Consider the following 17021-nt stretch of genomic DNA (forward strand, 5'->3'; position numbering starts at 1 on the left):
TGGAAAAGATATCCAGTTTAACACATACCTTTTTAAAAATGAGCATTTAATTCATATCAGGATAAGTTAACATTTCCAATCAAAATCTCAAATTTGGAAGGAACTCCATGTAATCTAATCTAGTCCAACCACCTATCCAAGACAAAAATCCCCTCCTTACTATGGCCCTTGAAATCCCATGTCTGTCTGCCTGCAAAGCCTCCATTCCTAACCACTGTTACATAAAAATTTTCTAACACTGGCCCTTGCCATTAGTCAAAAGATTGACAAATGAGTTTTTAATTCCTTTAAAGTCCTTGAAAAGCATGGTGTATATATTATTCTCTGAAGTCCTGAAAATATATACAGGTTTAGGAAAGAAGTGACATATTTACCTATTACTGAACCAGGAATTTCATAACCGCAACTGTCCATATATTGATATATTGAATAAGACAGTGGAGTACATGTTACAACTTTTGGAGTTTGCTTAAAGTACAAAAATCAGCTAAAGAAAGCAATAAAAATAAAGTCAAGTTTTTCTTCAATTATCAAATTTTAATTATCAAGTTTAAAAAGCTTATCAACTTCTTTAAAGTTAAAGTTAGATTTACTTTACCTAAAAATGAGTAAACGCAGCTCTAAAACGATATTAAGTATCATGGCTACAGATAAAATTTTGTTCTGGAACAACTTCGTTCATTTTGAGTTCCACCCAGAGCCTCTCTTGAAACTACTACTTTACAAGCACTTTTGAAGAACCCATCCTTCCATCCAGACCCTAACTCTCTCTTACAAATGCCCTTCTCTACCTCACCAGCTGGAATCTGTAACAAACAGATAATCACACATAATACAGAAATAGTTGATCCTGCCTCAGAATTAGGTTAACGCTTCTAAAATCAGGCACAGAAAAAAAGCCAAACCCTACTTAAATAAATCATTTACCTCGGTCTGGCTTCATTTTCACATCCAATTTCCACCCAGAGTGCTTTGAAAAATACACGTGTGGGTTGTTTCAACAGGCTCACCGCTGATTCTGTGGCTTCTGCTTTGTTTTCAAAATGCTAAAAGAGATCAAAACAAATTAGTTTGGTCCTGTGCAAACACCTGAACCTTGCAAGAAAACTACTAACAGCTAGGCCTCTTCCTGGCAGGAACTGTGGTGACAGCACTATCAGCAGGTCACGACTGAAAAAGCAAAACTGCTCCCCCCCCACCTCCTCCGACCGAGCACCCCTCTCCCTGCCCTCTCCAGGCCAGTGTGTCCTTCTTTGACACAGAGTCTCTGAAACAAAAGCAAGATCTATTTATAACCTGGAGGTACGGGCAAGGAGGGAAAAAAGCAACACAAGCTAACTAACCCCTTCGTAAAAAGCACCCCTGGGAACAGTGGTACCTCCACAATGTCTGTTACAGAAACTCTTCGACTTCGTGGCTGGACACAGGAGACTCAAGACCCCCAGCGCCTAGCCTAGAGCTCCTCCTGCCCGCCCAGGCCTCACCTGTGTAATAACCCCTCTGGCTAGCCTTCCTGCTGGCAACCGCAGCCAAGTTTACACAATCAGAGTCATCTCCTCATGCCCAACCCCCAGCTCCAAACGAACTCTCCCTGGCTGTCCCGGGTCGCCCCCTCCCAACCCTCGCCCTACGTCGCCGGGCCTGAGGGCCAGGCGAAGAAGGTGTCTGCCCCCGCTCCGCTCCCGCCTGCCGGGTGCGGGCTCCTTCCGTCCCCGCAGCGCCCCCGGGATTTCTTTCAGCCCGAAGCACCAAGCGCCACGCCCGCTCTTCTCTCCTCGGGAGAGTTGTCTTCACGGAGCTCTTGGGATGCCTGGCTCCTCGGCCAACTGCTGACTAAATCGCTCTTCTCTCAAGCTCCGGACGCCTTCTCTAGGCACTTCTCTGGGCCGCTCGCCCAGCGGCTCACATCACACTCCCACCTCAGACCCTAGGCTCCTGGAAGCGCAAGGCCGGCGAGAGTGGAGTGCTGCACGCAGCGGCCCCCGGGGCTGCGTTAAAAAACCATGGGAGTCCGAGATGGCAAGCCAGACACGGCTCCCCGGTGCCACTGTGGCCATCCACCCCCACCTCAGCCGCCGCCTGGCTCCACTCCCTGCGCTCAGACCCTCTCCCTGCCTGGCTCCCACCCGAGCCCGGGCTTCGCCCGCCCGTCACCCCGGCCAACCCGCCTGCCCCACGCCTCTGCCGGCTGCTTGCCCGCCCGCTGTCTCTAGCTCGGGCGCCCCAGCTCCCGTTCCCCCTCGCTCGCCCAGTTCTTTCTCTGCTGTTTGCCCTGTCAAAACACTGCCCAGGTCACGTGTCCCAACAGCAGCCAACCCACTGCTCGTCACTTCCTCCCAGGCAGCCGCTGAGGTCCGAGGCCTGGTTGTTATGGCAACGCCTCCGCGCGTGCCCAGGGCTCTAGCTCTGGCCCGGGTTCGGTGCAGGTGCCTGGCTAGCGTGAGGGCGCTAAGGATGGTGGCTGGGAGGGGCCAGCGTGTGGCAGCGGGGGGAGGGGGGGCCGGAAGCGCTTCCTCCTTGCTCACCTCCTGCAGGTGCTGGGAGCCAGCTGCAGCAAACGTCTGGGACCAGGAATCTGAACCGTGCTGTTAGAGCACAGGGTAACTGGAGAGATGTCATTGAAGGGCCTGCCCCAGACTAGGCGGATAATTATAGTTTTCTCCTCCACGCGAGATGCTGGCGCAGAGTTGTGAACCAGCCCTGTGTGGATTGCGGCACACATTGGAATCTGCGTTTAACGTGGCCAGGACAGGACTGAGGGTAGTCATGCAGGTCAGGGAGTGGGGAGTTTAAAAAACCCTCACCCTAGATTTACCCAAACTAGTAATTTTGTCAGGATTCGGAACCCAAGCTTCTGAGGCACTAGCTGTGCTTAAAAATAATTTTTATAACTTCTAAAACACTGACTCATGGCAGGAAGACACTTGCGACACACCGTGTTATTGTTGGAGAACTGTAATTTTGTTGTGCTATAACAATGTGTGACATGATGACATTTCATATTGTGATGCTGTGCCATCCCTTAAACACAAACAGATGACAAGGATCTGCTGTAGTTTAAAAAAGCAATCATAAAAAGGACTGAAGCTATTACCTACTCAGTTTACAGACGAATTTATGTGGAGCTGTGAGCCCAAAAGGAAACAAGAAGTAAAATTTGCAATGCTCTTTGGTTTCGTTAAAAAAGACTATTTTGTAGAAATAATTTTGCATGCAAGAGTCACAACAGAAAAGTACTAGGGTGGATGGAAAGGGGATATTTTACTTTACTCTGTACTTTTCTGTATTTTCCAATGAGTATGTATTACTTTTAAATCAGAAAAGTTGTTTTTGTAACGTACAAGAATGACAAAGCATTTTTTTGGCTTCGGATCTATCACTAAAACCAAAACTCTTCCTGTCAAGTCTATGCGGACTCATAGTGACCGTAGAAGACAGTATAACTGCCCCATAGCGTTTCCAAGACTGTAATCTTTACAAAGCAGACCCCCACATCTTTCTCTCACAGGGAGGCTTGAGGGTTCTAACTGCCAACCTTTTGGTTAGCAGCCAAAGGTCCGCAGCCAAGTGCTTTAACCACTGCACCACCAGGGCTCCTCCAGATCTATCACAAATACAGAAAATTTCTATTATAAAAATAGTAATATTTTCTAGATACTTACATCTGTACAGTAAAATCATATGCACAGCTATAATTATTAACCATAACTCCAAGATTGTATCTAATCAGAAAAGGGCAGAACATTTCAGGAGGGTAACATTTCATTTTTCCTGAAATGTTCTGGCATCATGAAACTTCTCACTAATGGCAGCAGTTCCTTAATCTTTATAATGGCTAGAACCCTTACGCTCTCAGTGGATTCTATTTTGATATTTTTGAGTACTGTATTATGTAGTTTCTTTTGTGAACTCAAGTTTTACTTGTTCTACAATCACTTCTCAATTAACCTTGGTAATGCGAGACAGAACAGTTACAGATAATACAAAATCCTAAATTTAACACAACAGCTGGGACCAGATAACAGCTATTGTAAAAGGCTTACTTGGGTAAACAGGCAGGAAGATCTGTGATTCAGCTCTTCTTCCTCCGCCTAATTTGCAAGAGGTATAAAGAGCAGAAACTAAAAGTATAGTTAATCTAGGACACGAACCATGGACTGACAGAAGAAGGAACAAGTTTGTTTTGGAAGAAGTACAGCCAGAGTGCTCCTTGTAAGTGAGGATGGTGAGACTGTCTCACATACTTTGGATGTGTATCAGGCAGTTCCAATCCCTGGAGAAGGACATCATGCTTGGTAAAGCAGAAGGTCTGGGGAAAAGAGTAAGCCCCCCAACAGGATGGGTTCACACAGTGGCTGCAACAGTGGACTCAAACAGCAAGGATTTTGAGGATGATGCAGTACCACGCGGCGTTTCATTCTGTTATACACTGGGTTGCTGTGAGTTGGAATGGACTCGACAACACCTGACAGCAACAGGATACAAACTACAGAATTCTTTCTTAAATTAAAAAAAGAAAAGAAAAATGTACTGTTTTAACAGTGGGTGGATAAATAATGATGTCTGAACATTTGTTAGACCAATCTGGAAATTTCAAACAATCTTAAAAATCCGTCTGAAAATTTGAGATCCTCATGGCAGTTGGAAAAAAAATATTTAGAAAGTGGTATAATTCTGACTCACTCATTCATTATTCAAGTCATTCTTTCATCCACTCAACACACGTTTATTGCTCACTTAATATCTCCTAGGCACCTGCTAGTCTCCGAGGTTACAAAGGTCACCAAAAAGAGACAGGGATACTACTCTCATGGAGCTTGAAGTACTGACTACTATAGGTGCAGGGCCTTGGTGAAGTCACATTCCACAGCCTGAGTTTCACCTATAAAAGTGAAAATGGATTCTGACAATAAATAATTTCCCTTCCAGTTCTAAAGCGATCCTATAATTGTATAAAACATGGCTACAATGATTGAAAATAAGGACCTAAAATGACAACTCACTCTAAATGTTGATTCAAATGTCAAGGCACCCAAGCAGAACAAATCTCTCTACTTCCTGTTTGGTGAGGGGTGAGGGATGAGGGTGGGTGAAGCAATGAAATCAACTTAACGGACAGGAACCTCAAGCCCTTTGCATCCCGTTTGCACTTCATTTTGCTTTCCCCCAGAGTTCCAAAGCCAGATGAGTAATTAACTCCAAAAAATTTAACTATCTTTAGCAAGGGAGTAATTTTCTCAACCTTACAGGTTTTAATGAAATGGGCTATTAGTGTTATTGGTAGGTGTTGTTGGGTAGCTTCTGACTCATAGCAACCTCATGTACAACAGAAGGAAACACTGCCTGGTCCTGTGCCATCCTCATAATTGTTGTTATGCTTGAGCCCATTGTTGCAGCCACTGTGTCAATCCATTTCCTCAAGGGTCTTCCTCTTTTTCGATGACCTTCTACTTTACCAAGCTTGATGTCTTTCTCCAGGGGCTGGTCCCTCCTGATAATATGTTCGAAGTACTTGAGACAAAGTCTGCCATCCTCACTTCTAAGGACCATTCTGGCTGTATTTCTTCTAAGACAGATTTGTTCATTCTTCTGGCAGTCCAGCATATATTCAGTATTCTTTGCCAATACCATAATTCAAAGGCATCAGTTCTTCTTTGGTCTTCCTTATTCACTATCCACCTTTCACATGCATATGAGGTGATTGAAAATACCATGGCTTGGGTCAAGTGTATTTTACTCCTCAAAGTGACATCTTGGTATTTAACACTTTAAAGAGGTCTTTTGCAGCAGATTTACCCAATGCAATATGTTGTTTGATTTCTTGACTGATGTTTTCATGGGCATTGATTGTAGATCCAAGTAAAATGAAATCAAAGAAATTCTTGACAACTCTAATCTTTTCTCCATTCATTATGATGTTGCTTATTAGTCCAGTTATGAGGATTTTTGTTTTATGTTGAGGTGCAATCCACAATGAATGATGCAGCCTTTGCTTTTCATAAGTAAGTGCTTCAAGTCCTCTTCACTTTCAGCAAGCAAGGTTGTGTCATCTGTATAATGCAGGTTGTTAATGAGTCTTCCTCCAAACCTGCTGACATTCTTCTTCACATAGTCCGGCTTCTCGGGTTGTTTGCTCAGCATACAGACTGAATAAGTATGTGAAAGGATACAACCTGACCCACCCCTTTCCTGACTTAAACCACAAGGTATTCCCTTGTTCTGTCTGAATGACTGCCACTTGGTGTATATCCAGGTTCTGCATAAGCACAATTAAGTGTTCTGGAATTCTCATTCTTTGAAATGTTATTCATAATTTGTTATGATCCACACAGTCAAATGCCTTTATATAGTTGATAAAAGACAGGTAAGCATCTTTCTGGTATTTTCTGCTTTCAGCCAAGACCCATCTGACATCTGCAATGATAGCCTTTGTTCAACATCCTCTTCTGAATCCAGCTTGAATTTCTGGTAGTTCCCTGTTGCTACATGTACTGCTACAACAAATTTTACTTGCCTATGACATTTTTTTTATGACATTAATAATATTGTTCTATAATTTCCATATTCTGTTAGATCACCTTTCTTTGGAATGAGTACAAATATGATCTTTTTCAGTCAGTAGGTCAGGCAACTGTCTTCCAAATCTCTAGGCATAGATGAGCGAGCATTTCTAGCACTTGCATCCACTGGCTGAAACATCTCAATTGGTATTCTGTCAACTCCTGGAGCCTTGTTTTTAACCAATGCCTTCAGTGCAACTTCGACTTCTTCCTTCAATACCATCAATTCTTGATCATATGTTACCTCCGGAATGACTGAATATTGACTAATTCTTTTTGATACAGTGACTGTGTGTATTCCTTCCATCTTCTTTTGATGCTTTCTGCATTATCCAGTATTTTCCTCATAGGATCCTTCAATATTGCAACTCGAGGTTTGAATTTTTTCTTCAGTTCAGCTTGAGAAATGATGAATAAAGGAGATGGAAGAATTGGTGCCTTTGAATTATGGTGTTGGCAAAGAATATTGAACATACCATGGACTGCCAGAGGAACAAACACATCTGTTTTGGAAGAAATACAGCCAGAATGCTCCTTTGGAAGCAAGGATGGCAAAATTTTGTCTCACATACTTTGGACATGTTATAGGAGGGACTAGTCCCTAGAGAAGGATATCATGCTTTGTAGAGTACAGGGTCAGTGAAAAAGAGGAAGACCCTCAATGAGATGGATTAACACAGTGGCTGTATCAGTTGGCTCAAGCAAACAATGACCATGAGGATGGCACAGGACTGGACAGTGTTTCTTTCTGTTGTACATAGGGTTGCTATCAGTCAGAATGGACTTGATTTTTTTAACAACTAACAAAAATTAACTACTTATGCTCAGCAAAGGACTTCTCCAAAAGGGTAAAAAGAGAGAACCTACGAATTGGTTAAAAAGAAAAATTGGCTATGATATATGTGATAAGGTTCTAATCTCTAAAATTTATACAAAACTTCAACAGCTTAAGAAAAAAAAAAAAGACAATCCAATTAAAAAATGTGCAAAGGATGTGAACAGACATTTTACTAAAGAAGACATTCAGGCAGCGAACAGTTGTTTGAAGAAATGCTCACGATCAATAGCAATTAAAGAGATGTAAATCAAAACTACAATAAGATACCAACTCACCCTGAAATTACTGGCACAAATCATAAAAACAGAGAATTAACAAATGTTGGTGAGGCTGTGGGGAGATTCACTGCTAGTGAGAAAGGAAAATGGAACAACCACTATAGAAAGTGGAATGGAACTTCTTTAAAAAGCTGGAAATAGAAATACCATATGATCCAGCAATCCCACTACATATATACCCTAAAGAAGTAGGAGCTGTGACAAATAGACATATGCTAACTCATGTTCATTGCAGCATTATTCACAACAGCAAAAAGATGGAAACGACCTAAGTGCCCATCCACAGATAAATATAAACAAACTATAGTACGTACACACAGTGGAATACTATACAATGATAAAGAATAACAATGAATCTGCAAAACATCTCACAACATGGATGAATCTGGAGGAAATTACGCTGAGTGAAACAAGTCAATGGCAAAAGGACACGTATGAGACTTCTATTATGAAGTAACAACAAAAGGTTTACACATGGGAAAAAAAAGTTCTGTGATGACTACTGGGCATAGGAGGGGCAGAGAGGGTAAATTACCAAAGAGATAGTAGACCAAACCAAAAAACCAAACCCAGTGCTGTTGAGTGGATTCTGACTCATAGCGACACTACAGCGACCCTATACAGATAGTAGACACATGTTAATAATGGTGAAGGGAAAGGCAATATACAATATGGGAAAGGTCGGCACAACATGGCACGTGAGGACATGGAGAAGAATGCAGGAATAAAGGACATATTATAGCATAAATAGACAATCCTAAAACAATAGTTTTACAAATGATAGTTTACGAATGGGTATGTAGATAGACAGATGTGCCAAGAGGTGAGAGAAGGTCCAAGAAAGCACACCAACTGGCAGATACAGGTTTGGTGGTGGCAATTTCTAAACATATGACTGTAGGTGCTCCTTATATATTAATATAGACAATAGAGCACACAAGTGGCACAGTCAGAGAAATCTCTTAGACGTAACTAAATACCACATGGGATGAACTTCCCCAGGTAAAGACAAAGGACCAAAGACTTGGGGGGTATCTGTGTCAATTGGTACAACATTGTTCTTAAAGACGTTGTACATCCAACTTTGGTGAGGAGCGTCTAGGTCTTAAAAGCTTGCAAATGGCCATATAAGATACAACCATTGGTCTTTTCCAGTCTGGAACAAAAGAGAGTGAAAAAACCAAAGACTCAAGGGAGGAATTCGTCCAAAGGACTAATAGACCATGTAAGCCATAGCCTACATGACCCTACTACCAGAAAAACTAGATGGTGCCTGGGTACTACTAGCAACTGCTCTGACTGGGATTACAACAGAGGATCTTTGACAGAGTGGGAGAGAAATGTAGAACAAAAGATCAAATTCACAAAAAAGACCAGACTTATGGGTCTGACAAAGAATGGAGGAACCCCTGAGACTATAGCTGTAAGACACCCTTCTGACCTGGAACTGAAGCTGTTTCCCAGAGACCACCTTCTAGCCAAACAATAGACAAGCCCATAAAATAAACAATTTAACACCCGAGAGGAACGTGCTCCTTAATCAAGCAATAATAAGAGATCAAAAGGGCAATATTTGCCCCAAAGCAAAGATGAGAAGGTAGAAAATAAGGAAATGGAGAACCTAGGACAAAAACAGGAGAGTGCTGACACATTGTATGGAATGAAGCCAAGGCCATGAAACACCTTGTACAAACTATGGAATAGGAATCTAATTTGCTCTGTAAGCTTTCACCTAAAGCACACATGTACACACACACAAAAGATTTACAGCCTGGGCAGGGCCAAGATGGTGGAGTAGTCAGATGCTTCCGGTGATCCCTCTTACGACAAAGACCAAAAAATACAAGTGAAACAATTATATTTATGGCAAGTTTAGAAGCCCTGAACATCAAAGGAAAAGTTAAAAAATGGACTAAGCAGCAGGGGGAGGAAGAGACAGTTCAGAAGCAGAGAGTACTTGCCGGACCTGAATCACCGGGAACCCTCAGGCACCATTCCCGGGAGCAGCTGTAGCCGGGTGGTGGTAGTGTTTGGCTGTGGTTCCCTCAGGGAGAAACAGCCAGCTACACGCACAGCCTATTCACGTCTCAAGAACCAGAGAAGAATGGCACTCTCGGCAAAAGCTAAGTATTTGTGTGTATTTTACCATGCCCCCAGCCCCCAAGCCGCCTTCAGTGGCTGATGATTTCCCTGGGCCTAAGATAGGTCTTGCTGAGTGTCCCGAGCCATTCTCCTGGTTTTGGAGAAGGAATAAATTCACAACTGGGGGAAAAGATAATCTGCCACCTCCACTAACCTGGGGAGCTCAGGACAGAAGCGGCTCCTGTGCAGGCATAAATGGTCCATTGACTTTGAATACCTTTCCCCCCATGTGAACCTGTGTAGGCCTATTTCAGGGGAATAGACCCTTACTGGTAGACTGCAACTGTTTCAGCTGTGCAGTGAGGAGGTGGGTGTTTGATGTTTGACACCACTTTGCCTATTAAACAGAGTCCTCCCCTACCAACATCACAGGTCTAAGGACTGGTGGTTCCACTCAGTTCACCCAGCCACCCATGACAGGAGTCCAAGGATAACTGGTACTTCCCAATCCTTACAACCAAAAGCATCGGGTGACCATGGTCTATCTGCAGAACCCACCCACCTGTGCACTCTAGGGAACAGGTACATGCTTTCCTCACAGACACTCAGACAGTTCTCAGCACCCTGCCCTGTCCAGAGCATGACCCCTGCTGCAACCAGATACCGGTACCTACTCTAATCACCCCTGCCCCTTTAAGAATGTAGGACAGAGCCTGTACCACACACTTGATGGCCAATTGCCTGTACACCTAAGCTGAATCCATACAAGAAAAGCGAATGGACTCCTAGGCTGATATACTTGATAACAGCTCTAGCACCTAGTGACAGGACCTTAGAGCTTCAAAGGCAAAAATAATCAGGCTAGCTCACTCAAGCAACCCATTTGGGCATATCAAAACAAAACAAAGCAAGAAGCTAGGATACAGTAAGCAAACATAAAATAAACTACAACAAATTATAGATGGCTCAGAGACAACAGTCAATATCAAATCAAATAAAGAAGCAGACCACGGTCACTTCAATACGCTCTTAAAACAAAGAATCAAGGAATCTTCTGGATGAACGTGCCTTCTGGGAATTAGCAGATGCAGATTACAAAAGATTAATGTAGAGAATTCTTAAGACACCAGGAACATGAACAGGAAAGAGATCAGGCAATATGCATAACAAGCCAAGGAACACACAGATAAAGCAGTTGAAGAAATTGAAAAGGTTATTCAAGAACATAAGGAAGAATTTAATAAGCCATAAACCAAAAAACCAAACCTAGTGCCGTTGAGTCGATTCTGACTCATAGCAACCCTATAGGACAGAGTAGAACTGCCCCATACAGTTTCCGAGGAGCACCTGGCAGATTTGAACTGCCAGCCCTTTGGTTAGCAGCCATAGCACTTAACCACTAAGCCACCAGGGTTTCCTAAGAATCCATAGAGAAACAGAAATAAGAAATTCAGAAGATTAACAATAAAATTACAGAATTAGACAACTCAATAGAAAGTCAGAGGAGCAGAACTGTGGAACTGGAAGCCAAAATTAGTGAGACTAAAGATAAAACACTTGGCACCAATGTATTTCGAAGAAAAATCAGATAAAAGTATTTTAAAAAAAGAAACCCTAAGAATCATGTGGAACTCTATCAAAAGAAATAACCTACAAGTGATTGGAGTACCAGAACAGGGAGGGGTAACAGAAAATACAGCGAAAATTGTTGAGGATTTTTTGGCAGAATACTTCCCTGATACCATGAAAGGTGAGACGATATCTATCCAAGATGCTCGTTGAACTCCACAAAAGGTAGATCTCAAAAGAAAGTCACCAAGGCATACTATAATCAAACTTGCCAAAACTGAACATAAGGAGAGAATTTTAAGAGCAACTAAGGATAAACGAACGAAAAGTCACTTACAAAGGAGAGTCAATAAGAATAAGCTTGGACTACTCAGCAGAAGCCATGCAGGCAAGAAGGCAATGAGATGACTTATAAAAAGCAGACAAACAGAAGTTTAGGGTATTCGTAAAAACCAAACCAAACCTACGAGAAATACTAAAGGGAGTTCTCTGGTTAGAAGATCAATAATATCAGATATCAACCCAAGACTAGAACACAGGACAGAGCAATCAGATGCAGCCTAGACAGGGAAATCACAAAAATAAATCAAGATTAAAAAAAGCTCTAAAGAAGGAAACTACGATGTCGTTATGTAAAAGAAGACAACATTAAAACAATAAAGAGGACCCAAGAAATGTAGTCATAGATGTTTCATATGGAGAGGAAGACAAGGCATTATAAAGAAATAAAAGGTAGGTTTAAACTTAGAAAAATAGGGGTGAATATTAGGATAACCACAAAGGAGACTAACAATTCTACCCATTAAAATAAAATACAAGAAAAAAATAGACTTGGCAGAAACAAAATCAACAACAACGAATAAGAGGAAAAGACAATATGTAAAGATAAACTACTCAGCACAAAAAATTAAATGGGAAAAAAAACTGTTAACAACACACAAAGACATCAAAATGACAGCACAAAACTCATACCTATCCATAATTACACTGAATGTAAATGCACTAAACGCACCAATAAAGAGACAGAGTGGCAGAATGGATTAAAAAATATGATCCCTCTATATGCTGCCTACATACAAGAGATACACCTTAGACTTAGAGACACAAACAAACTAAAACTCAAAGGATGGAAAAAAACATATCAAGGAAACAACAGTGAAAAAAGAGCAGGGGTGGCAATATTAATTTCTGACAAAATAGACTTTAAAAAGTTAAATCTAAAGTGTAAGGAACCCAAAACCCCAGTGCTGTCGAGTCAATACCGACTCATGGCGACCCTAAAAGGACACTACATAATGATTAAAGGGACAATATACCAGGAGGATATAACATATTACAAATTTATGCACCCAGTGACAGGGCTGCAAGATACAGAAAAACTCGAACAGCACTGAAGAGTGAGACAGCTCCACAATTATACCAGAAGACTTCAACACACCACTTTCGATACAGGACAGGACATCCAGAAAGAAGCTCAGTAAAGGCAGGGAAGACCTAAATGTCACAATCAACCAAGTTGACCTCATAAACATATACAGAACACTCCACCCAACAGCAACCAAGTATACTTTCTTTTCTAGTGCACATGGAACATTCTCTAGAATAGACCACATATTAGGTCATAAAGCAAGCCTTAGCAGAATCCAAAACATCGAACTGTTACAAAGCATCTTCTGTGACCACAAGACCACAAAAGTAGAAATCAGTAAGGGAAAAAGCAGGGAAAAGAAATCAAACACTTGGAAGCTGAACAAAACCCTGCTAAAAAACGACTGGATTACAGAAGACATGAAGGATGAAATACAGAAATTCACAGAATCCAATGAGAATAAAAACACTTCCTATCAGAACCTTTGGGACACAGCAAAAGCAGTGATCAGAAGTCAATTTATATCAATTAACGTACACAATGAAAAAGGGCCAAAAATTAAAGAATTATCCCTACAACTTGAACAAATAGAAAGAGAGCAATAAAAGAAACCCTCAGGCACCAGAGGAAAGCAAATAAAAATTAGAGCAGAATTAAATGAAATAGAGAACAGAGGAACATTTGGAAGAGTTAATAAGACCAAAAGCTGGTTCTTTGAAAAAATTAACAAAATTGATAAACCCTTGGCCAAAGTGACAAAAGAAAAAACAGGAGAGGAAGCAAATAATCTGAATAAGAAATGAGATGGGGAATATTACAACAGACACAACTGAAATTAAAAGACATATCAGATTACTATGAAAAATTGTACTCTAACAAATTTGAAAACCTAGAAGAAATGGATGCATTTCTAAAAACATACTACCTACCTAAACTAACACAGAGGTAGAACAACTAAACAGACTCGTAACAAAAGAAGAGGTTGAAAAGGTAATCAAAACACTCCCCTTCCCCCTAAAAAAAAAACTCTGGCCCGGATGGCTTCACTGCAGAATTCTACCAAACTTTCAGAGAAGAGTTAACACCACTACTACTAAAGGTATTTCAGAGCATAGAAAAGGATGAAATACTCCCAAACTCATTCTATGAAGCCAGCATATCCCTGATACCAAAACGAGCTAAAGACACCACAAAAAAAAAAAAAACAAAATTGCAGACCTATATCCCCCATGAACTTAGAAGCAAAAATCCTCCATAAAATTCTAGCCAATACAATTCAACAACATATCAAAAAAATAATTCACCCTGACGAACTGGGATTCATACCAGGTATGCAGGGATGGTTCAACGTCAGAAAAACTATTAATGTAATCCATCATATAAATAAAACAATAGACAGGAACCACAGAATCTTAGCAATTGATGCAGAAAAGGCATTTGACAAAGTTCAACACCCATTTTTGATCAACTCTCAGCAAAATAGGAATAGAAGGAAAATTCCTCAACATGACAAAGCTCATTTATACAAAGCCAACAGCCAACATCACCCTCAATGGAGAGAGTCTGAAAGCATTCCCCTTGAGAACAGGATCTAGACAAGGATGCCCCCTTTATCACCACTCTTATTCAACATTGTGCTGGGGTCCTAGCCAAAACAATTAGGCTAAATAAAGAAAAAAAGGGCATTCAGATTGGTAAAGAACAAGTAAAAGTATATCTATTTGCAGACAACATGATCTTATACGCAGTAAACCCTAAAGAATCCTCAAGAAAACTACTGAAACTAAGAGTTCAGCAGAGTATCAAGGTACAAGATAAACAGACAAAAATCAGTTGGATTCTTCCACACCAACAAAAAGAACATCAAAGAGGAAATCACCAAATCAATAATACAATTTACAGTAGCCCCCAAGAAGATAAAATACTTTGGAATAAATCTTACCAGAGATTTAAAAGATCTATACAAAGAAAACTACGAGACACTGCCTTTGAGCCGATTCCGACTCATAGCAACCCTATGGGACAGAGAAGAACTGCCCCATAGAGTTTCCAAGGAGCAGCTGCTGGATTTGAACTGCCAACGTCTTGGTTAGCAGCCATTGCACTTAACCACTACACCGCCAGGGTTTCCAGACAACCAAAAGGGACCTACATAAGTGCAATAACATGCCTTGCTCATGGATCAGAAGACTTAACAATGTAAAAATGTCTGTTCTACCAAAAGCAATCTGTAGATACAATGCAATTCCAATCCCAATTCCAAGGACATTTTTTAATGAGATGGAGAAAAAAATCACCAACTTCATATGGAAGGCAGAAGGCCCCAGATAAGTAAAGCATTACTGAAAAAGAAGAACAAAGTGGGAGGCCTCACTCTACCTGACTTTAGAACCTATTATACCACAACAGTAGCCAATAGAGCCTGGTACTGGTACAACAACAGATACGTAGACCCATGGAACAGAATTGAGAATCCAGACATAAATTTATCCACATATGAGCAGCTGATATTTGACAAAGGTCCAAAGTCAGTTAAATGGGGAAAAGACAGTCTCTTTAACAAACGGTCCTGGCATAACTGGATATCCATCTGCAAAAAATTAAACAAGACCCATACCTCACACCGTGCACAAAAACAAACTCAAAATGGATCAAAGACCTAAATATAAAATCTGAAACAATAAAGGTCATGGAAGAAAAAATAGGGACAATGCTAGGAGCTCTAATACATGGCATAAAAAGTATACAAAATATTACTAACAATGCACAAACACCAGAAGAGAAACCAGATAACTGGAAGCTCCTAAAATCAAAAACCTATGCTCATCCAAAAAAAAAAAACTTCACCAAAAGAGTAAAAAGATTACCTACAGGCTGGGAAAAAGTTTTTGGCTATATTTCCGATCAGCGTCTGATCTCTAAAATCTACATGATACTGCAAAAACGCAAGTATAAAAAGACAAATGACCCAATTAAAAAATGGACAAAGGATATGAACAGGCACTTCACTAAAGAAGACATTCAGGTAGCTAACAGATACGTGAGGAAATGCTCACGATCATTAGCCATTACAGAAATGCAAAGCAAAACTACAATGAGATTCCGTCTCACTCCAACAAGGCTGGCATTAATCCAAAAAACACAAAATAAGAAATGTTGGAGAGGTTGTGGAGAGACTGGAACACTTATACACTGCTGGTAGGAATGTAAAATTGTACAATCACTTTGGAAATCGATTTGGCGCTCCCTCAAAAAGCTAGAAATAGAACTACCATATGTTCCAGCAATCCCACCCCTTGGAATACATCCTAGAAAAACTAAGAGTATTTACACAAACAGATGTATGCACACCCATGTTAACTGCAGCACCGTTCACAATAGCAGAAAGATGGAAGCAACCAAGGGGCCCATCAACAGATTAATGTATAAATAAATTATGGTATATTCACACAACGGAATACTACTCATCGGTAAAGAACAATGATGAATCCGTGAAACGTTTCATAACATGGAGGAAACTGGAAGGCAATATGCTGGCTGAAATTAGTCAGTTGCAAAAGGACAAATATTGTATGAGACCACTATTATAAGAACTCGAGAAATAGCTTAAACAGAGAAGAAAATATTCTTTGATGGTTACAAGAGTGGGAAGAGAGGGAGGGTGAGGGGTATTCACTAATTATATAGCAGACAATAACTATTTCAGGTGAAGGGAAAGACAACACACAATACAGGAGAGGTCAGCACAACTGGACTAAACCAAAAGCAAAGAAGTTTCCCGAATAAACCGAACACTTCAAAGGCCAGAGTAGCAGGGGCGGGGTTGGGGGACCATGATTTCAGGGGACATCTAGGTCATTTGGCATAATCTATTAAAAAAATATTCTGCATCCCACTTTGGAGAGTGGCATCTGGGGTCTTAAATGCAAGCACACAGCCATCTAAGATGCATCAATTGGTCTCAACCCCCCTGGAGCAAAGGAGAATGAAGAACACCAAAGACACAAGGTAATTATGAGCCCAAGAAACAGAAAGTACCACATAAACCAGAGACTACATCAGCCTGAGACCAGAAGAACTAGATGGTGCCCAGCTACAACCAATGACTGCCCTGAGAGGGAACACAACAGAGAACCCTTGAGGGAGCAGGAGAGCAGTGGGATGCAGACCTCAAATTCTCGTAAAAAGACCAGACTTAATGGTCTGACTGAGACTGGAAGGACCCTGGAGGTCATAGTCCCCAGACCTTCTGTTAGCCCAAAACAGGAACCACTCCCAAAGCCAACTCTTCAGACAGGAATTGTCATGAGATAGAAAATGATACT

General features: G+C 41.2%; 2 protein-coding genes across 7 annotated transcripts in view; both read right to left on the reverse strand.

Annotated features, from left to right (window-relative positions):
- The window catches only part of ATOSA (atos homolog A), a 202739-nt gene that overhangs the window by 153480 nt on the left and 32238 nt on the right, over window positions 1–17021 (reverse strand). For 2 of the 6 annotated variants that reach the window (XR_007519586.1, XR_007519585.1), the window contains exons 1-2: window positions 1379–2267; window positions 928–1046 (exon numbers count right to left, since the gene is read on the reverse strand). Coding sequence is in view for 4 of the 6 variants with exons in the window: in XM_049903409.1 (XP_049759366.1) it covers window positions 928–943 (16 nt within the window). In the remaining 2 variants the exon portion in view is untranslated. Of the gene's footprint in view, window positions 1–927; window positions 1047–1378; window positions 2268–2320; window positions 2451–17021 lie in introns of those variants that run through there. The other 4 variants (XM_049903411.1, XM_049903407.1, XM_049903409.1 and 1 more) reach the window with 3 other exon arrangements.
- The window catches only part of LOC126086768 (uncharacterized), a 1076998-nt gene that overhangs the window by 109971 nt on the left and 950006 nt on the right, over window positions 1–17021 (reverse strand). The gene's annotated exons all lie outside the window — the stretch shown is intronic.

The sequence above is a fragment of the Elephas maximus genome, chromosome 12 (assembly GCF_024166365.1).
Source record: "Elephas maximus indicus isolate mEleMax1 chromosome 12, mEleMax1 primary haplotype, whole genome shotgun sequence".
NCBI classification, from domain to species: Eukaryota; Metazoa; Chordata; class Mammalia; order Proboscidea; family Elephantidae; genus Elephas; species Elephas maximus.